The sequence below is a fragment of the Chinchilla lanigera genome, unplaced genomic scaffold (assembly GCF_000276665.1).
Source record: "Chinchilla lanigera isolate Chin_1 unplaced genomic scaffold, ChiLan1.0 scaffold00075, whole genome shotgun sequence".
In the NCBI taxonomy this organism is placed as follows: domain Eukaryota; kingdom Metazoa; phylum Chordata; class Mammalia; order Rodentia; family Chinchillidae; genus Chinchilla; species Chinchilla lanigera.
In genome coordinates this window covers 10,687,771-10,709,697 of record NW_004955476.1, presented here as the reverse complement: position 1 = coordinate 10,709,697, position 21,927 = coordinate 10,687,771, and the positions used below count along the sequence as shown (strand labels likewise).

At 37.2% G+C, this 21,927-nt stretch overlaps 1 protein-coding gene across 1 annotated transcript in view; it reads left to right on the top strand.

The window, feature by feature from the left end:
• The window catches only part of Ccdc73 (coiled-coil domain containing 73), a gene marked incomplete at its 5' end in the record, with an annotated part of 113,814 nt that overhangs the window by 16,646 nt on the left and 75,241 nt on the right, over positions 1-21,927 (top strand). The window contains 2 exon segments of the mRNA XM_013502982.1: positions 6,632-6,784; positions 19,092-19,163. Coding sequence (XP_013358436.1) covers positions 6,647-6,784; positions 19,092-19,163 — 210 coding nt within the window.

Genomic DNA, 21,927 nt, shown 5'->3' with positions numbered 1-21,927 from the left:
ACCTGTTTGTGAGAGTGAGGTATTGAAGTCTTCTGCTATGATTGTTTTGGTGCCTTTTATGTCCGGTAGTTTTTGCTTTATGAAATTGAGTGTGCCAACATACAATGCTTAAGTATTTACAATTATTATCTCTTTCTGAAGAATTGTTACCTTTACTGATGCATATAGCTATCTTTATCTCCTTTGATCAGTTTAGGCTTGAAGTATGTTCTTTCTGAAAATAAGGTAGCTACTTGCTTTTGGGCTTCAGTTGCATGGAGTATCATTTTCCATCCTTTCAAGCCTGTGAGCTTCCTTTTGGATGAGATTTGTCTCTTTTATGCAATATATGTATTTTTTTAAGTGTAGTTTGCCAGTCTGTGTCTTTTGATTGGGGAGTTAAGATCACTGATATTGAGGTTATTATTATAAGGTGTTTACTGAATCCTGTCATCATAAGATTTTTCCAGTGCTGATTTCTTTATTTTTTCCTTTTTCTAAACTATTTTTCTAGTTACACGTATACTTTCCTTTAGGCTCTTTGGTGCTATTGACCTCCCTATCTCTGTGTAGGACTCTGGTAAGTATTTTCTGCAATGTTGATTTAGTGGTCATGTATTTATTTAGGATTTCTTTGTCATTGAAAGTCTTTACTTCTTTGTCAATTTTGGAGGCTAATTTTGGAGGATATAAAAGTCTTGGTTAACAGTTGTTTTCTTTTGGGGCTTAAAGAAGTTTGCTCCAAACTGTCCTGGGCTTTATAGTTTGTACTGAGGAGTCCACAGTTATTCGGATAGGCTTGCCATAAGTCACTTGCAGTTTTTATCTAACAGCTTTTAGTAGTTTCTTCTTTTATTGAATTTCTGAAATTTTCATTGTGATGTGTCAGAGAAAGGTTTTTTCTGGTCATGGCTATTTGGGGTTCTATGTGTCCTTTATACTTGAATATTGAATTCTTTCCCTAGATTTGAGGTTGGTTGTTTTGGAGTCATCTAATAGGTATTGGATCCAGTTTGTGTGGTGTCTTGTCATTTTTAGGGAATCACTAGGTTTATGATATACTATATGTACCTTGTCTTCAATTTCTGATCTCTATTTTCATATTGGTCAATTCTGCTACCTATGCTTTCTATTGAATTTTTTCATGTCTTGTATTTTTGCTTGATTTCTGTTCATAATTTTAAGTTCTTTACCAAAAGGTCATTTATATCTTATATAACCTTATTTAATTCAATTAATTTATGGTTTGTTTCTTCTCTAAGCTTGTTAAAAATTTTCATTAATGAAATCCTTTATTTAATAAAATCCTTTTTAAGCTTGCTAAACATCTTATGAATTTGTTTGTGTTTTTTTTATTTCTTCAAACATCTTCACCATTTGTTTTTATGAGTTCTTTGCCTTTAAGTTCCCCTACTTCCATGCCTATGAGATCAGCTTTTCAGGCATTAAAGACTTTTGGAGGCATCATACTGCCTTGCTTTCTCATATTTCTATGTTTTTGTGCTATTGGTTGAAGATCAGTTAGGGCAGAAAAACTGTCACTACTGTGGAGATCTCTCTGGTTTGAATCTGGTTTGATTATGTTTAGTTATGTTCATATTCCTCTTTAACCTACTCGGCATAATATATGATGATCTTGTTAGTGTCCAATCTTCTTCTGGGGCCATGGTGTCCAGCACCATTTAGGAGAAAACAAACTGTGATAATGTTGATGACACAAAGACAAACCAAATATTGGCCTACAGTAAAAACAATTAAAAGTAACAACTATGCCACCATTGACAATAACAAAGAAATTGCCACTAATAATAGAATCAAAGACAAACTGGATATTGACATATTGTAATAAAAGCTAAACTATGCTATTCTTAACAATAGAAAAGAGATCTGGAATATAGCACAAAGATAACCCAAATATTGTTATATAGTATGTATCTACTGAGTGCAACAGCTATACCACATTAACAATAAAAAGGGGGCTGGGGATTTAGCTCAGCGGCAAAAGCGCCTGCCTGGCATGCGCAAGGTCGTGAGTTTGGTTCCTGGTACCGGAGAAAAACAAAACAAAAACAAAAACAAAAAAAAACCAAAAAAAAAAACAAACAATAAAAAAGAATTCAGCATTAATAGCATAGAGCCAACTAAATGGCTAAAAGTTAATAATAATAATAATAATAGAGGTGTTGGAGAAAGGAAAAAATGAAAGGTAAAATTTCAAAAAGAAAGAAAAGGAAGATGAGGAGGAGAAGGAGAAGTGAAATAAATAATTGAAGAATAAAAAATAAAACTAGAAAAAGGTAATAGAAAAAGAAATAAAAATAAGAAAATAAAATGAAACAAAGCAAAAGGGGACAAACAAGCAAACACCACCAAAAATACAAATGAAGAGAAATGAGTCAAAGAAATCCTCATGTGTTTGGATGAGTGGTTTCTTTCCAGGGACTATAGTATTGGAATCTACCAGATAGGGTGTCTTAGTTGCTTTTCTCTCATTGCTGAGAGAAAATACCCAATGCCCAAAATTAAGGAAGGAAAGATTTATTTAGCTCACAGTTTATGGAGGTTTCAGTCCATACTTGGCTGGCTCCAAGGCAGGGTGGCACATGGCAGAGGGCAACAGTTCATGGCGGCAGAAGACAGCAAAGCAACAAGAACAAAAGGGAGGAGTGGCAGCAAGCAGCCTGTTTCTCTCCCTTGCATATGCAAAACTATCTGCCCCAGGGCTGGTGTAGCACTCACACCCATAATCCCAGCATTGGACTATGGATCAATCATATATCTAGAAGCCCACCCCATGACTGCATGAGGATTTGGGGGGACATGCAAACACAAACCATAACATAGGGATACTGAGTCACAATTAGGATATATTTTGTTTCTGCTGTATCACCATTAACAATAGAAAAGAATTCAGCAATAATAGCATAGAGCCAACTAAACAGCTAAAAATTAATAAAGCTTAATGTTATTATCATTAATTTTTATGGGAATACTGAGTCTTGTCTGCCTGAGGGTTATATTAATTCCAGTGATTTTTAGTATCTGTGCCCTTCTGTATGCCCCAAATCACTGCAATCCCTTCCTAGCTTTATGGCTTATGCACATGTGAGGTGCCTCCTCAACTCTAGTCTAGAGGCTCCACCTTGATATGTGGCCACCATTTGAACCAAGTTGTATCCTTGATCGCTTTGGCAGATGGGGAAAACAAACAAACCACCGAGCTCTGTGCTGGAAGTAGGCAACGAGAGGGCTCAAGCAGTCTGCTGCACTTAATGCCAGATCTTTTGTTACAGAAAACAGATGGAACATGGCAAGAGATAGCATGGAGAAGGTTTAGGAGGCAGTTTACTTACACCAGTGAGTCTGACTGGGATCTCTCCCAAAGAGCTAGCACCTCGCCCAGTGGGACTTTGGAACTTTTAAAGGGAGAGCAAGCGGAGAGGTACAAAGACAGATTTGGCACGTTGTGATGAGTTGCTGAGGGAGTTTAAACATCTCAAGTTACATTGCAAGGCCATCAGTTAAACAAGCATGGGTTACACAAAGGAAGAAATGTCCCTTTATCAGACTTTTTGGGACATGTCCATCTGGTTTTGGCGGGCAATCTTGGCAGGGTTTATTTAAAAATTTTCACTTTCTGAGCCAGCCCCCTTGGAAAACCACACAGGACCAACCTGGCTTCTCATCACAGAGGGTGGGACCACTGTCTCCACCAAGCCTGAGCTCACAGATACTTAAACTTCTCAGGGGATCTATGACTAGCCTGCCCACTCTCCACAACTGTCTCGTGTGGCCACTTCCCACCCAGGCACTGTGCTTGGTGACTCCAGAACCCGTAAGTATGATTGTTCTTTGACTTCTGATTCCTGGAGTAGCTCAATCTTAAACAATTAACCCCTTCCCAAAATGGCTTCTGACTATATCACTTCCATATACGAGTGGTGCTGCAGTGGATTTCTTCCCCAGCTCTAGCCTGCCATGTAGAAGGAGTCACCTTTAGAGTAGAACCTCACACTGTATTTGCAGCTTACAGTAGCTGTGGGCTTTTCTTGGTACGAGCAGTGCTCTTGGACTTACGTTGTGCTTACGGAGCCATGTCCCCCACCTCAGGAGCTGTGGTTAGCATTTCAGACTGCATTTTTTCTATTCCCCACTCCCCCAGTTTTCCTGTCAGCTCTTTCTTGATTCCTGGAGTTTTTCTTTTGCTTTTTGCTGAGTTGTTTTCCAGAAGTCTCAGTTCCCAGGCCTGAAGAGGCTGTGATATGCTGTGGGTCCTTACTACACCATCAGAGGTGCAGCCAAAATATAGACTTTGTCTATATAGATAATTTTCTGCAAAACATATGAATTATCTATTTTTGATTATGTACTTTGGTGAATATCTTGAAGTTTGATTAAAATCACTGCTTTTTTGTCTGTAGTCTCAAGCTTGACTTTCTTTAAACATATTGTAGTTGCTATATGGGTTGTATATGAGAAGGTCAATCTCCAGAGGATCTGTTTTCCTTTTTTCTGGTGGTTCCCACAATACCATGTCTCCTTCCATACCTGGTTATCTTTGTGTTCTACTCGCTGTCCTTGCAGAATCACTTACGAAGATTCCTTGGATACCTACAGTAAAATTGCCTTCCTCTAAAAGGAGTATTTGCTGCTACTGGGTTCTTAAGTATATTAGCAATTCGGAAGCATTTTAAATTCAGTTAATAGGTTTAAGTTTCTTTTCTTTCACCATGCAGCATAATTCAAATTTTCCTAACATGTTCTTCTGCAATTCGGATTAAGATTAGTGTTTGCTAGGGGTTAAGGATGTTGGGAGGGAGTGGGTTGGGGCTGCACGAGGGAGTCTGTGTTGGACTGAGAGTTCTGTATCTGGATGGTGGTTGCATGGTACTTACTTGAAGCTGTACATGACAGACATGTAGCTGTGATTAAAAGAACTATGCATGTGTGTGTGTGTGGTGCATAAAAGCATACACACAACACACGCAGTGAGTGCTGTGTAACTGGTAAGATCCTGGTAAGCTCTATAGGTTGTTCCAGTGTTGATTGCATGTTTTTACATTGTGCTCTTGTTACACAAGCTGTTGACACTGGAGGAAGCTGAGTGAGTGGTGCGTAGGGTTTCCCTGTATATTTCTTTGCAACTACTGGTGAATCAATAACTATTTCAAATTGAAAAGTTGAAAAGGGGCTTCTTGGAGCTTTAGTCATACATTGTCTGGGTTGAGAGAATGTTTAAATACCTTGGTTTTAAAGCAAAAGACCTACCACAGGGCTCTTCCATTTTTATTGCGTTTAAAGATTGCATTACTATTAGTGTTCAAGGTTTAGGAAGGGAACATGTATCCATCTAGGCACAAAACAACTGAAGAAGTGCTAAGTGTTGCCTGCAATGTAGGAACCAGCCCAGAGAAGACTGGAGTGTGGAGGCAGAAAATCTGGATTTCAAAGGTACTCAGGTACCAGAAAAGACCTCACCTTGGAGAAATAGAACTGCTATTGCTCAGTGTTTTTGTATGAAGATTAGAGAAGGAATGGTAACAAAACTGTTAAGTGTTAAACCTCAAGGATTATGGGATACAAGTTATTACGTTTTTAAGAATTTTGATTAGTATGTATTTGTAATACTCAACTATGACAAATTGTGCTGCTATAAACATGGGTACACATATACTGCTGTAGTATGATGTTTTCAATTCTTCTGGAAAAATACCCAGAAGAGGAATAGCTGAGTAGAATGGGACCTCTAATCCTAACTTTTTGAGGAATCTCTACACTGATTTCCACAGTGGTTGTACTAGTCTACACTCCCATCAACAGTAGAGAACGGTTCCTTTCTCCCCACAGCCCTGCCAGCATTTGTTATTGGTTGCACAGAACTTTTTTTTTTTTTTTTTTTTCCCTCCGGTACCTGGAACCAAACTCATGACCTTGCGCTTGCCAGGCAGGCGCTTTTGCCGCTGAGCTAAATCCCCAGCCCCATTTGTTATTGGTTGATTTCTTGATGATAGCCATTCTTTCTGGGGTGAGACAATCCAAATGCCCATCAACTGAGGAATGGATAAAAAAGAAGTGGTATTTTTATACAATGGAGTGTTATTCAGCTATAAAGAAAGATAAACTACCTTTATAGGTAAATGGATGCAACTAGAGACTATACTCATAAGTGAAATAAATCAGACCCGCAAGTGTAAACATCGTATTGTCTTCCTAGTGTAAGAAACTGAAAGAGTAAACAAAATCCAAAAAGTACAATAGGTATTGTGAAAGGGAAAGAAACTGCTGAAAAGGAAAGAACAACTGGGATGAGAGAAGGGAGAAAAGAAAGAAGGAAGGAGAATATATACATATATACATAAACGCAAAAGATAACTAAGATAATTGTACTACTGATTTCTGTTGGTTTATTGAAAGGAACAGTTGATGCTTAATTTTTTTTTTACCAATCTTGCATGCTTATATTTGGTAATCTGAACAACTACTTTGAAGATAACGATATGCAATATCACAACCATTGTTGGTATCCTAAAAAAGTACTAAAGAGTTGCCTTTGTTTTGGGGAATTCAAGTTGTTAGTTTTTTTATAGTAAGTATGCTTCTACTTGAAAAATGTATAGAAATGATTTTTCACTTAAAACATTTTATATTACAGGAAATAAATATTAATATGGAGAATGATTTCAACTCTGAGTCATCATCATCACCCTTTACTCTTCAGAGTTCTTCAGAGACGATTTTTTCTATTCAGCTGTTAGATTTCAAAGCAAGTTTACTGGAAGCATTAGAAGAATTGCGTATGAGAAGGGTGAGCTCTTTTTTGAATTTTAAAATTAGAGAACTTGATTTTTTCTAGCTTTTTTGCTTTGTTTTTCAAGGGAAAAAAGTCTAACAAAATAATCCCTGATTTAGAAAGAAAATGTGCAGCCCAGAAAATGAAGTAAAAGACTGTAGGACAGATTAAGGCTGATGCTTAGCTATATATATAGTGACACATGCCTTCAGTCGCAGCATCTTGGAGTCTGAGGTAGGAGGATTGCAAATTCGAGCTTAGCCTGGGCAACCTAGTGACTTAGTGAGATTCTGTCTCAAAGAAGTAAAGAGGGTTGGGGATGTAGTTCAATACAAAGGCCTCAGGTTCATTCTCCATTACCACACACACACACACACACACACACACACACACACACACACTGATGATCAGGAAATGGGAAATAAGAAAATTTGGAAACTAAACAAAATAATAGAGATTTTCAAATTGTTAAATACTTGATGATCAGTTACTATTTATTGGGTCTCTGGAAATGCATGGATAGCACTACGGTTAGACACCAAGGCTGATCTTGGGAGATTATATTTTTGTGAAGTTTGTAAGCTGGGCACCTAAAAAATGATTAAATAATGAAAAAAAGCAGCGCATGAGTAAGTGAGGCAATAAATGTGTGTATTAAATATTCTGAGCACAGAGAATCAAATGTCCTCATTTTTAAGTGATAATGCAGGTTTTTTAAAAGGAGCTATCTAGTGTAAAATTGTAAGAGATTCTGGTTTCAGCAGATTTGTGTTGCACAAATCCCCTAATAAAACGTATTTAATTTCTGAGCTTGCATTGATCTAACTTTGAAAGGCACTTGTTAATTCTGTGTAGTATAGATTGGAGCTGGTGTAGGACAGAAGGGAATAAACAGTAAAACTGTTGCAGCATTGCTGTAAAGCTGAGGTGAGTGGGACTTACACAGGATTGGGAAGACAGAACAAAAGAGGCAGAAAGAAGAATTGATAGAATTTGGCAGCTTCCTCAAAATAAACTACAAGTGTGAGAAAAATACCTGAAACAAATATTTTTATTATAGGTGAACTTTGCTCTGGGATTTAAAATGATTAAAATTTATTGGTATAATCAGAAAATTGAATAATACAGTGTTCATCCGATATAAAGCTCCTTGTTAGTATAACAAAAATCTGTTTAAAGAATAAATTCTGCTGCAACAGTGTATCTTGGATAAGCATTATAAAGAAATATTTTTACAGAATTAACTTAAAATGTCACTTTTATTGAGTGAAACAGCTTAGGCCAATATCTAAAACGTATATTCTGTTGTTGTTAGTTGCAGTACTGGGGGTTGAATTCCGGACCTTTACACTGAGCTACATCCATAGCCCTTTGAATTCATTTATTTTTTATTTTGAGGCAGGATCTTGTCAAGTTGCCTAGACTAGGCTAAAAATTGGGATTCTTCTGCCTCAGCCTCTCAGAGTGCTGGGATTACAGGTGTGTGTACCATACCTGGCTATATTCTGTTTTTTTTTGTGTTTTATACATTCTGTTTTGGTTTGTTTATATTTTTAACTTGAAAAGTGTGTTTCTTTTTAAAAATCTTCTGAAAAATTTAGGATTAGCAAAGGAATAGTGGCTTTTTGTCTGTTTTTATTTAAAAAATTATTCCCCAAAACGTCATTTTATTTAGCTTTTTTACCATAGCTTATGCTGTCAACACCCTCACGAAGATTTTCTGCTCCTTAAGGAAAGCATACTTGATCTTATTGCAGAAGCATTTAGCACACATAGGACTCCTACTGACAAGCTTTTCCTTTTTTTCTTTAAGAATTCAATTAACTATTCATTGAATAAGTGCAGAATAAGTGATCTGAGGGGTATTTTAATCTGAAAATATAATAATGTCAACTATTTAGAGAGCTGTCACACAAAGAATGAAGACTTGTTCAACATTTCTTCAAAAGGTAAATCTTGAAACAAAGGGAAATAGAGGCAGCCATTAGGCTGCAGGAGAGCTGTACAAAGTAAATGACTTATCCCCACATAATGCATTCCACACTTAACTTGTCTCTTTGTCTGCAGTTGTTTTTTTTTTTTTTTTTTTTGGTAGCAGGGATTGAACTTATGACCTCATACTTGCCAGGCAGGTGCTTATGCCACTGAGCTGTATCCTCACCCTGTCCCTTTGTCTGAAAGGAGATGCTGGAACTTAGCATTTCTTGTGATAATTCTAAGTCGCACTTTCCTAGCAAGCTGTCCTCTGCTAGCAATGGATATACTCATACTATTGGAAAAACATGTAACATCAACAAGCTAGTTTACTCAGGAAACGTCTATTTGTTCCTCAGTTACATTTTAGTATTTTCCTTTAGTGATTCTTGGGAGGCAGGAATAAAACAGAGCATGTGGACAAACCAACACAGAAGGTGTGTGTGCTACAGGAAATCTTTCTCTAGCATAATAGTGTGGGGCCATACAAATGAGCCCATATGCTAAGACCAGCAAAGTGATCTTAAAATCAATGGTAAAATCCCAGCTGCTTGGCACTCACAGATTCAGGAGGATCTCAAGTTCAAGGCCAACCTGGTCAACTTAGTGAGACCTTGATTTAAGGGTTTTTAAAAAAGGGACGGGTATAGTTCAGTAATATAACAGCCCTGAGTTCAATCTCTAGCACTGAAAAAAAATCAATGGTAAAAGTTATGGTCTGTTCTGTGACTCTTAAAAATGTTTGTGAAAACATTTATGTAGTGTTTTCAGTTTTAACAGGAAGTAAAAAAGCATAAAGTATTTAGTCCACTAAATAAACAATAAATATAATTTAGAACATTTGAAATGCTAAGAAATAAAGTTTTTTGGTAAAATTTATGTGAAGCTAGTTGAAGCACTGCCTGCATTACTCTTGCTGTGTACCTTAGGGATAGAGTGAGCACATTCCCCTGCCTTTGCTGATGATAATATTCCTGTCCAGGACTGGATTGGCTTCCTGTGTTTTGTCCTTTGTACTTTCAGCTTTGTGAAGTATCTTTGAGAGTTTCTTCAGTATCGTGACTTTGCTGTTACTCTAATTTTTGCAACTCTTCTGTAAATAAAAAAATTATTTCAAAATAAGAAATTTTATGAAATTAGGGCTGGAGACAGTGACAACTCAAAAACTACTATAATATAAATTCAATATGACTGCTTTTCTGTTTTCTTTTCCTATTTTTTCTTTTCCATTTTTTATTCAATTAGATTTTATTGGTACATTTTAGATATACATAATGATCACATTCTTCATAGAGAATTTGTACCTGTACATGATATAACTTGATTCTTTTTTTCCTATTGCCCTACCCTTCCTTCAACTTCTCCTCCCCTCCTCATTTACAAAAGCTTTGTTTCCATTTTTTCCCTTTTTATCACTTTTTCTTACTTTTCCCTTCTTTTCTCCTCCTTCCTCCCTTGTTCCCCTCCCCATTTGAACATTTTCTTCCTATTTCACAGTAGGAAGATAATATCCATATACAAAATACACATTTTAGTCTTGATTTACACTTTTGGTTTCTCACAGCAGAGAAACAAAGTGGTATTTACACATGTGTCCAATTTATTTCACTGAACAGTATGGTCTCAAGGTGCATCCATTTACCTAGGAATGTCTCAAGCTTACCCTTCTTTATGGCAGAATAGTACTTCATTATATAAAAAAAAACAACACATCTTTTTTATCCATTCCTCAGTTGATGGGCATTTGGGCTGTTTCCAAGACTTGGCTATTACAAACTGAGCTGCTATAAACATGGGAGTTTATGTATTGCTGTGATATGATGCTTTTAATTCTTTTGGGAAGATACCCAGATGGGGAATAGCTGGGTCAAATGGGACCTCTAGTCCTAGTTTTTTTGAGGGAATCTCCACACTGATTTCCATGGTGGTTGCACCAGTCTACACTCCCACCAACAGTGCAGAAGGGTTCCTTTTTCCTGGCAGCCCCTCTGGCATTTGTTATTGGTTGATTTCTTGATAATAGCCATTCTTTCTGGGATGGGAGTCTCAGTGTTGTTTTAATTTGCATCTCTCAAAAGACCAGGGATGTTGAACATTTTTTCATATATTTATTTGGTGCTTGTACTTCTTCATCTGAGAAGGATGTATTCATCTCAGGTGCCTGTTTTTGGATTAGGTCTTTAAATTTGGTGGGTTAAATTTTTTGGAGTTTTTTACATGTTCTCCATAGTAATCCTTTGCCTGAAAGCAGCTGGCAACCATTTTTTCCCACACTTTGGGTTGTCTCTTCACTCTGTTGGTGGTTTCTTTCGCTGTGCAAAAGTTTTTTTAAGAAGATGAGGTCCAAGTTGTTGATTCTTTGTGATAGTTCCTGCTTTTTTAAAGAGAGTTTAAGCAAGCAAACTATATTTGATCATTCCACATTTCTTGAGTACTCCTGCCAGTACTGGATATTATCGGACCACATAACAGCAATGGTGTGCACAGACCTGTGAGGCTGTGGCTAGGAGCGGCAGTGAGGAAGTCGGGATGGAGGAATAACTCAGCAAGGGACTCGAGCTAGCTGGACTCTGGGCTCTCCTGTCTCAGGGTTTCTCAGCTGCATTAATCTTTTCAAGAAATTACACTTTAGTTTTGTTGATACTCTTCATTGTTTAGGTTTTGTTAATACCTATTCTTTGTTATTTCCTTCATTTATTGTATTAAATTTGCTATTCTTTTTGTTTTGAAGCTGTGGAAATGGATATTTAATTCATTAACTTTCTCATGTAAGACTATACATTTCTCTGTTAGCCTGGCTTTAGCTGGATCCAAATTTGTATGTATTTTGTCTTTTAAATTATTACAGGGTTCAAATTACTTTCCAGTTTTCACTGTACTTTCCTCTCTGACACATAGGTGTGTGTATATGTACTGCTTCTTTTAAACATGTTTGAGCTCAGGAGGCTGAGCTGGGCAGATCACTTGATTCTATAAGTTTGAGACCAGCCTGGGCAATAGAGTGGGACCCTGTCAAAAACAACAACAAAACAAACAAAAATATTTGGAAATTTTCTTTCCCTTTTTATTAATTTTTAAAAATTGATATCTAGCTTAATCCTACTGTCCTGGTACTGTATATAATTTCAGTCTCTTAATATGTGTGGAGATTTACTTTCCAGGAAAGCATGTAATCAATTTTGGTAAATATCCCCAAACTAATGAATTTGAAGAAATACTTATTCTGTATTTCTTGGGAAAACGTTTTGGGGATATCCTGATCAATTTTTCAATCTGGTTCAAATCTCCCATCTTCCTCTCCATCATTACCCTCTCTTCAGCTCATCTAATCATCTCATAAAGTCGGTCTGTTGAGTTCTTCATTTTATTTATTGTATTAAAATTTCCACTTGATCCTTCTTTCATAATTTTCAGTCTTCTGCTGAACTCATCTTCTCATTAATTTCTTGAGCCTATCAATCACATATGTTTAAAATTTGCCCATAAACCCCAATATCTGGACCTTTTGTAGATCCATTTCACCTCTATCTTTTTCCTTGGTCTTTTTTCTCCCTTAATTTTTGGTCATTTGACCTTATCTCCTGTAAGGTACAGCACATTTTGATTGAATGGTTGACTTCACTCATGAAAAATTGCAAAGATAATTTGAGGCTTTAAATGAGAGATTTACTTTTGCTTCTGGAAGCTAGAGTTGAACAGGTGACCTTATTATAGGCTGAGCTCACTGGAGGCTGCTTCCCTTTTTGTGAGGACTGCTTTTATTTCCATTGTCTACTCCTAGAGCATAGCTCTTTGGGTTTCCAACTAAAATCCTGGTATCTTTGCTAGGGTTCCTCCTTGGTGAGGCCTGACCACAAAGCCCGTCTCCACATGACTGATAGTGGATCTGCCTCAGTTTCTCATTCTCTAATGAAATATCAATTGCTGACTCTCAAGATCATTTCTTTATTCTTCTGTCTGTGAAGTTGGAATATTCTGAGTAATCAGACTTTTTTCAGGATTATGAAATTTGAGCTGGAAGTGATCTGAGATAGCTTCTAGTCCAACTTAAGATGCAAAGACTGAACAAAAGACTGGTATTCAGCTCTCCCTATTCCTTTCTGATGTTATGCTCTTCTACTAATAGATAATAGGAAGTGAGCTGGAAGGCGTAATGTGGCCAGCAAAGATCATGCTATACTGTCAAGGGTTAATAGTTTAAATGCTTTAGTCAAAATAAGAAAGCATAATAGACATCAAATAAAGTAAGACACATTTTTTACTCTCTGTATTCTGTGACTTTATTGTAATTAATATGAGAGGGCATTACTCATTTTTTCCTTATGTACCTAAATTGTTAATGGTAATATTTTAAAAAGTGGAATGTTTTCAATTAATGATGACCTACAAATTAACAATATGAATCAATAAAGTAGTTTATGTTGAATCCACAATATGTTCACTTTAGAAGTTAGATGCTATTTCTGATAAGTGCTCGTGTCAGATAGATCCATAGATTAACTGATAAGGGAGAGAGATGATCAGTAATAATTACAGAGGTTACAAATTCAGCTTTCTGTAGGATTTAGATAGTTGGCATGTGATGTAAGTAGAATAGAAATTCTGTTGAATTGGAAAATCTGTGTCTTACTGAAGAAAAAAGTAGATAGCCAGATTTTAATGTGAAACCTATTGGATTCTAAAAATTAGAAGTAGGTTGAAAGTCTTTAAACAAAATACATGTCTGATCCAAATTATCTGTACAGTGGGGATGAAAGACCTCTACTATGAGACTTTTATTTTTTTTTGTGGTACTGAGGATTAAACCCAGAGTCTTCACACTGAGCTGCACCCTCAGCCCTTTTTCTTATTTTTTATTTTTAGACAAAGTCTTAGTAAGTCAGGAAGTTGCCCAGTCTGGGCTTGAATTTGTGACCTTTCTACTTCAGCTTCCCAGAGTGCTGGGAATACAGAGGTAATCACAGCAGGCTACCATGAAGCTTTTAAACTGTTAAGAGCTGCATTCATCTGATAAACTTTAGAAACCATTTTTATCTCAGTCTGTGCCTTAGGAGAGTTGAAAGTTTAATAAGTACAACATCCCATGCAAATTACCAACTACACTATCACATAGTGTGTCTCAGGTATCAGTACAGTTATGAAGAAGAGAAGGAACACATTAAATCTATTAAATATTTCAATAGGCATGAATTCTCAAATTCTAAATAACAAATTAAATTCAGTAGAGTTTCAAGTAGTCTAAATTCGTGATTTCTTAAGGAAGTCTTGAGGGAAAATGGAAGTTATGGTGTAGTGTGTGGTATAACATCAGGCAGTATTTCAGTGCCCCATAAAATGAGTAATGCTGAGTGGAATCATATCCCTTTCTGACTATGATTGCAGAATATATGTCTTTGTCCTACATGGAAAGCTGATAAAATGGGTATTAGCCATATGGCTAACAAATAGCACTAATATATGCTTCTACTATATTAGGATTTTAGTTTAACTTCATGCTTTCTGTTAAAAATTATTTTTTCATCAGAACCTTCATTTTTCTTTTATCCACTCTTCAAGCAGATTTTAAGAGTTTTTAATAAAAATTCCTGTGAAATTGTCAGTGAGAAAAATATATTAAATTTAGTAAGAAAATCCCATCTTTAACTTCAATAAAGTATCATAGACCACAGAATCTTAAAAGTGTTTATTTTTTATTAGCTGCCTTAGGACTACAAGGATTTAAGTGTTTTTACAAAAACAATAAAAGAGGAGTAATTTGATGGTTTATTTACTCTTTATAACCTTTAGAAAGTGTCATGCTTTTTTAAAGTGCTTGCTTCAGGCTGTAGTTTTACAAGATGGGCTGTGTACTGGTCAGACCTCTCCAGTTCTTGACCCTGAACAGATTTAGGAACACGGCACATACAGCAGGCACAGCTGCAAGCAGCATGGACTATAACGGGGCACTTCCATTCTCCGTTCCAAACTCATAATCCACTCCTACAAAATTGCTTGGTTCCTTTCCTAATGTTGTCTAACAAAATATTCAGTACTCTTCTAGATAGTTTCTTGGTCTGATTTCCTAAAAAGTACTCATTATAAATGTCTGTGATACTCGTGGGATAGCTTACATGTTCATTTTTAGGAAAATCTCTTTCCCAATAGTATTTAAACTGCTCTTTCTTCACATTAGTGAATTCATTTCCTTGTGGAGATTAGGGCCTTAATCGCCTTATGAAGATTTCTGACATAGAAAAATATTAGTATTAAAACATTCAAAGCAGTTCTTAAATTTTTTGTTTTTCGTGCCACACATATTTCTAGCTTTTATCTTGAAATGTTCTACCAAAAATCAGAATGTACTTGCGTATTTAGCATAAGTAAGTGATTTTGAATGGTGTCATAACTTCTGTGGGATTTGAAGATTGAACTCTGAAGCTGTTGAAGGGAAGGAGTAATCATAACAATCTGCTCTCCCGCAGCACCCACAGTCTCCTGGAGATGAAGTCATGCAGTGTTTAAGAGACTCTGGAGACAATGATCTGGGCTCAGACACTGGCTCTGCTGTTTACCTGCTATGTGACTTTGTGCAAGTTATTGATCCTCTTGCTACCTCAGTTTCTTCAACTACAAAATAACAATAGTTAAGAATATCTGCCTTGTAAAATTGTACCCAGGATTAATCAATACATATTAAATACTTAGAACAATATATAGATCATGGTCTAACAACTGCATGACAAAAGCAGTGTCTTGCCCATTTTCAGTCTGCCTGCTTTGGAAAGAGATGTGTATACGATACACATCAACAAATGTGTATATAATTATTCTTTCAAACTCAAATTTAGGTGTATAATTTCAAATTTGGCTTTGTTGCCAAGCCAGGCTTTCTGGCCTTGAACTGAAAATCTTCCTGTCTCAACCTCCCGAGTAGCTGGGTTTGCAGGCACATTCTGCCATGCCTGGTCAGTGTATATTGATTCATACACGAGAATAATGCACATTATGTATTACTGCAAGAGATCTTAATCTTGCCTCCCTTCACTCTCATATAGCAGGCATTGTTGGTGTGCATTTCTCCTCATCTTTGGTGGGAGACCCCTGGTTGTGTCTTAGGGCTCACTTCTCATCACTGTGAGTCAGGTAAGTTCTCATTGGGATCAGTCATTCATGAAGGTCCAGTGTGTGCCCTTGCCAGTGACTGGCCTCAGAGTGGGCATGTAAACTAGTTATAGCAATGAGATTGGAAGATGTGTGTTGAGAGGCTTGCATTACTCTTTTATTAAGAGAATGCACTCTTTCTACTGCAGGTTACTCTCTCCTGTCTACCCCCAGTGCTGGCAATTATGGTAGCCTTTCTGTAGCCACAAGAGGTAGAAAGCCTAATAAAAATTACTTTGATGATGGTAAACTGGAAAGATAGTCAGAATCATAACTTCTGATATTGTTGAGTCAGCCACTGAAATAATCTTACAAGTGCTCTCTCTTAGACCCCTTTTCATGTGAGAGAATGCCCATGAGCCATGTAGGTTGGGTTTTGTTGTTACTTGCTGCTGAAAACATTCTAAATGAGACAACATTCATGAAAGTTTGTGTTTAGTGTAGTGTAAGTGTGTGTGCATGGCTGTGGGTATGGGTGTGAATGAAGCTGGGAATACATCGTGAGTCACAAAGAAAAGAGTTCATTTTAAAAGCTCACACAGTTTTTTAATGTCCTTTCTTTGACCCCTCCCCAACATTTTGTTATGAAAATTATCAAACATACTGTAAAATTGAAAAAAATTTACAGTAAATACTCATGCTATATTAATATTTTACTGTACTTGTTTGATTAAAACTCTTTTGACTTTGTTCTTTTGATTTCCAATTGCAGACATCAATTTAACTCCAGTATTTCCTATCTAAAGTATTTAAAGTTTTAAATACTTTAAAATGCCTTTTATTGTGTTTGCTATTTGTTTAGTTTTTAACCCTAACATTTACATACAGTGAAATGTATAAATATTGCTTACACATTTAATGAGTTTTGACAGACTTTTAGGCTTATATAAAGCAAACCTGTATCAAAATATAAAATGTTTCCACCAAACCATAATCTCCCTGGCCTCTTCCTAGGCAAATTCTACCCCTCTTCCCTCCCAAGAGGTAACCACTCTTTTGATATTTTTTCACTTAGTTTGGTTGTTGTACCATTTCATAGAAATGGACTCATGGATTACATACTCTTTTTTTAGGTAAGGGTCTTTTCCTCTGCATGTACTAATCCATCTGTGTTATATTAGAAAATATCCTGTATGGTTTTTAAAAGTATAGACTGAAGTATTTCATTTCCTCTGGCCTGACTGTAAGCTGCATTTCAAGTTTTGGTTTCTCAGTGTTCATTGTTAGTATATAGACATGGGGTTGATTTTTGTGTGGGTATATTGTCTTGTTTATAGCATGAGGAGGGTTCTGTCTGCCTGCTCACTATGGAAGCAGTTAGTTGGGAGGCAGGGTGGTGGTGGAGAAAGCATTGTAGGGTGAGCCGGCTGCTTGGGAGGTGGAGGCCATCTTCCCAAGGCCGGTTAGGGATGGTAATGGAGGAGACTGGTGGCTGCAGGCTGGCGGGCACCTTCTCCCAAGTGGAGGCATGTGGCCAAATCGTGCAGTCTGATCTTACTGAGTCACAAGATGTTTCTCATTCTGTAACCCTCAAGGACAAGCGTGATAAAGATTGTTTTTTAAAATAAAACATATATATATTCGGAATGAGCTACACCAAATTTAAGTTCCTGAAAGTGTACTTGAACTCAATTTGTCTTGCTCCTAGTTTTCTGTATTTTGACGTTGAATAAATGAACAGCTGTTTAAATAAATTATATAATCTAATAAATTAGTAGCTTAAGACATCAATAAAAAAAGAAGAAAAAGAAAAAAGCTCATTATTTCCTCAGGCTGTTCTTGTCATAGATTAGTTTGCTCACATGCGGGTCCTGCATAGGCTGGAGGGGGTCGCTGTCCAGGTGTGTCAGTTAGGGGAGTATCTTAGTTTTCTTATTAGGGCTGAGACAAAAATACCCGCTGCCTAAGGTTAAAGGGGGAAAGGTTTATTTAGCTCAGAGTTTGTAGGGGTTTTCCATGGCAGTGGAAGACAGCAAAAGCAACAAAGGGCGGGGGAAAGCCTCTTTCTGTCCCATATATTGTATGCAGGCTACTCACCCTGGAGCAGGAGTAGCACTCACACCCTTAATCCCAGCATTGGACCATGAGTCAATCATAAACTCTAGATTCAGCCACCTCAGAAAAGCTCTGCATCCATGACTGCATTTGGCTTTAGGGGAACATATAGATGCATAACAGGAAGAAAACACACTTTACCTGGTTGTTTTGAAAGACAATGGTTGGGGCTGGGGATTTAGTTCAGCGGCAAAAAGCGCCTGCCTGGCAAGCGCAAGGTCGTGAGTTTGGTTCCTGGTACCGGAGAAAAACCAAAATAAAAAGAAAGACAGTGGTCACCTGAAGTTAAGGAATCAGGCACCAGACCTGGTCTTAGCACTCAACTTCCGTGTGACTGCCAAGTTCATTATTCTGGGAGACTTTGTAGGTTTCTCAGGGTTTTCTTTGTGTGCATTCATGCCATTGGCAAGTAGCTTCATTTCTTCCTTTCTGGTCTATGTATTTGTTTTTCATACCTTCTCACAATGGTCAGACTTTCAGCATTGTATGGAACAAGAGCAGTGAAAGCAGCTGTCCCTTCATTGTTCCTGAGCTCAGAGCAAAAGCCTTTTATTTTTCTCCATCAAATGTAACACATGTTACTTGTAGAGTTTTTATAAATGCTCTTTTCAAAAAGTAAAAGTAATTTCTTCTATTCCCAACTTGCAGAGAGGTGGTTTTTTTAAAATCATGAATGGTTATTGGATTTTGTCAAATATTTTTTCCATGTCAGTTTATATAATTTTATCATTTAAATGTTTGGCAAAATTCTCCAGTGAAATAGTCCTGATGTGGAGATTTCTTTTTGAAGAATCTTTAAATTAAAAATTCAATTCCTTTAATGGTTACATGGCTAAATTCTTTGTATCATCTTTGTTGAGTGTTGGTAGCTTGTGGTTTTTAAAAAATTGAACCATTTCCATCAAATTGAGAATATAAACTTGTTTTGTGGTTAACATTCTCTTATTACTTTTTTAATGACTGTAGTATTTTGGGCAAGATTTCATTAGTTATTTGAGCATATTTAAAATAGTTGATTTAAAGTCTTTGGGTAGTAAGTCCACTGTCTGGGCTTCCCTGGAACCATACTATTTCTATTTCCCTAGAAAGAGCTGAACTGGAATGTCTCAAAGTTGTAATTTTCATAGAATTTTTCTTTTTCTTTTTGACTCAGGAAGCAGAAGCTCAGTATGAAGAGCAGATTGGTAAAATTATTGTGGAAACACAAGAACTTAAATGGCAAAAGGTAATTATTTCCCTCCCTCAAATTAGTGTTCTAAACATCTATTAAAAATACATTCTAATCCTTACCACAGAATTGCTTCTGGCAGTGCTGGGAATCAAACCCAGGACCCCTCTACCACTGAGCTATACCCATACCCCTTTTTATTTTGGAATAGAGTCTTGCTAAATTGTCCAAGTTGGTCTTGAACTTGCGATCCTCCTACCTTAACCTCCCAAGTAGTTGGGACTACAAGTATGCAACCCTGTACCTGGATTTTACTGAAAATTTTTTAAATTTCCTAAAATTATTTGGGGCTAGTGTTAGCTGGAGCAAGGCCTCAAGAAAATTTCAACTAAAACTGTTGATCACATTTAGGCTTCTAGAAAACTGGGAATAAAAATTTTGTTTAGGCATTCTGATATTGTAGTATTGACGATAACTCTGAAAAACCTGTGTTATTTTACATCCAAGAAACATACTGTGTATTATGGGAATAGGACCTCTTGAAAACAGTGAAGCCTCAGAACTAGTACCATATTTTCCTAGGGTATTGTTACATAATGTAACCAAAATGACAGTATATCCCAGCTCTTATTTTCTTTGTAGCTTTGTACAGAAGCACTTTTGATGGTGATATAGGGGGAAAGAAATTCCCAATCTGTTAGATGTCTGGGATGAAAGCGAAGAATGAATTTTAGGAACAGTGGAGATTAGGAGCAGAATATATTTATTGGGGGAAAGAAAGCTTCTGTGTGAGAGAGAGACAGAAGGGGTCCTGAGTGGGTTGCCAAGGACACTGCCTTTTGTAGGGATTTTGTAGAGCAAAACCACAAGGTGAGGCGGGTCCACGGCAGGAAAAATGGGAAATTGCAAGGTGGGCATGAGGTGGGACAAAACTATGGTCAACCAATAAGATTATGAGTATACTTGTTCAGGTAAAATTGATTAAATTGGGATCAAATGAGGAAGCAAGTTACAGCAAGCAGGCGTGAGTACACAACGGGCTTTTCCTGTAGGGGTTTGGGTTAGTGGCCCTTCCTGGCTTCCTCGGGGTTATAGATACCTATTTAGAATATCAATCCCTGATGTTTATCCTTAGGGAATATGTGGGTACATTCGTTTTATCCTTTGTCTTGAGGTCTGGTCCACAGCAGAAGTGCCTGTCTCCCCCACAGTTGCAAGGTATCTCGTCTTCTGCACTGGCTCCTTTGAGGGCCTAGCCCTGTCTGACTGCCTATAATATTTTTATCTAACTTAGCTGCCTGTAACAATGGTGCCTTCTTATATCTTTATCTCCAAGTGCTCTCACCAGCTAAAAAGTGAAAGCTTACAGTGGCCCTTCTCCTTCTTTCTTAGCAATACTGAAATAGGAAGTTAGGGCTAAGGGGGATGAGACTGAGAATTTAAGTGGCAGAGTTTAGACCGACCTAGAAACGGTTAGAATTTTGAGGCTGGACAGGCCCACAAGATTGTGCATAATATGGGAATGAAACCAGAGCTAAGTGATACAAGGTCTCTTACACAACTGTCAGTGGAAGATGCAGGTAAATACTCAGTAAAAACCAAAGCTCACAGCAGATTTCAAACTAAAATCATATCTGTGTTCGGTGGTTTGCTTATTTTGACATTAGGATGTTGCTGTGTTACTTGGGCTGTTCAACTTCCAGACTCAAGAGATCCTCCTGCCTTGGCTTTCTGAGCAGCTGATAGCCACAATTGATTCTTAAGCACATTATTAAGCTATAGTAATTAAAATAGCTCTGTTGTATACACGAATACTCAGTAAAATTAAATAAAATAAATAAATCCAAGTACATAAGATAATTTAGTAAATGATAAAGGTGGTTTTCACATCAATAAGGAAGGATATATTATTGAATAAATGTATTAGAGCTGGGTTCCATCGAAGGAAAAAAATTAAGCTAAATTTCTATACTACCTTATAAACTTGTACAAGCGCAGAAACTTTGCTGTTTTTGGCACTGTAAATTCTAAGTACCTTGTTGTGTTCCCCAAAATAGCACCAAACAACATGTTAAAAAGCAGCTGTGAACTGCTTAGAACTCAAGGCAGCATGAACACTTCATGGGAGCTTACTGTTTTGGCAGGGGCACATCGGAAGGGGAGTGTAGAATCATAGATCTAGGCTGGCTTTAAGCAGGTCTTTTAAGGCAGGGCATTGATTGGGGTTGGGGAAATCTTACGGTGTAAATTTAGGACTAGTGAGTGTAGCTCACAAGGGTCTTGAAGCTAGTTCTGAGACTAAGCTGTTACTTGATGAGCCGGGCATTTAACCACGTAAATTGTTGTCTCAGGTAAATCTGCAGCAGTTTCCTGAAACAGTGTCACCATTTTGTTATTTTTTCTAGCCTTGTACTGACTGGTCAAAGCCTTCCTGGGACAAGAAACTGAGTCACTAGCACAGGAATTCTCAGTGCTTAGTGCTGATAGCTCAGTTCTGTGCTCAGCCCCCTTGCTTCCTCAGCTTGAGCTGGAGAAGCTTCTGGTAAAGTACCACACTGGTAGGTGTGGTACTCAGGATCTGTGCGACTCTCTGAAGAGTGATAAGGGTGCACAAGGCTGTTTCTGGGATGTCTGCTGGTAATGTCTAGTGTTCCCTGTCTTTCCTGTCTTGGCTGACCACTTATAGGCTCATTTGCTAGCACAAAGCCTGTGTAACCGTATTTAAGGCTCCAGAAGCCACACATCTGGACATACAAGCATGGAAAAATGCTATAGAAAAGATTTTATTAGACTTCATAGATCTTTCCTTATCCAGCAGCTG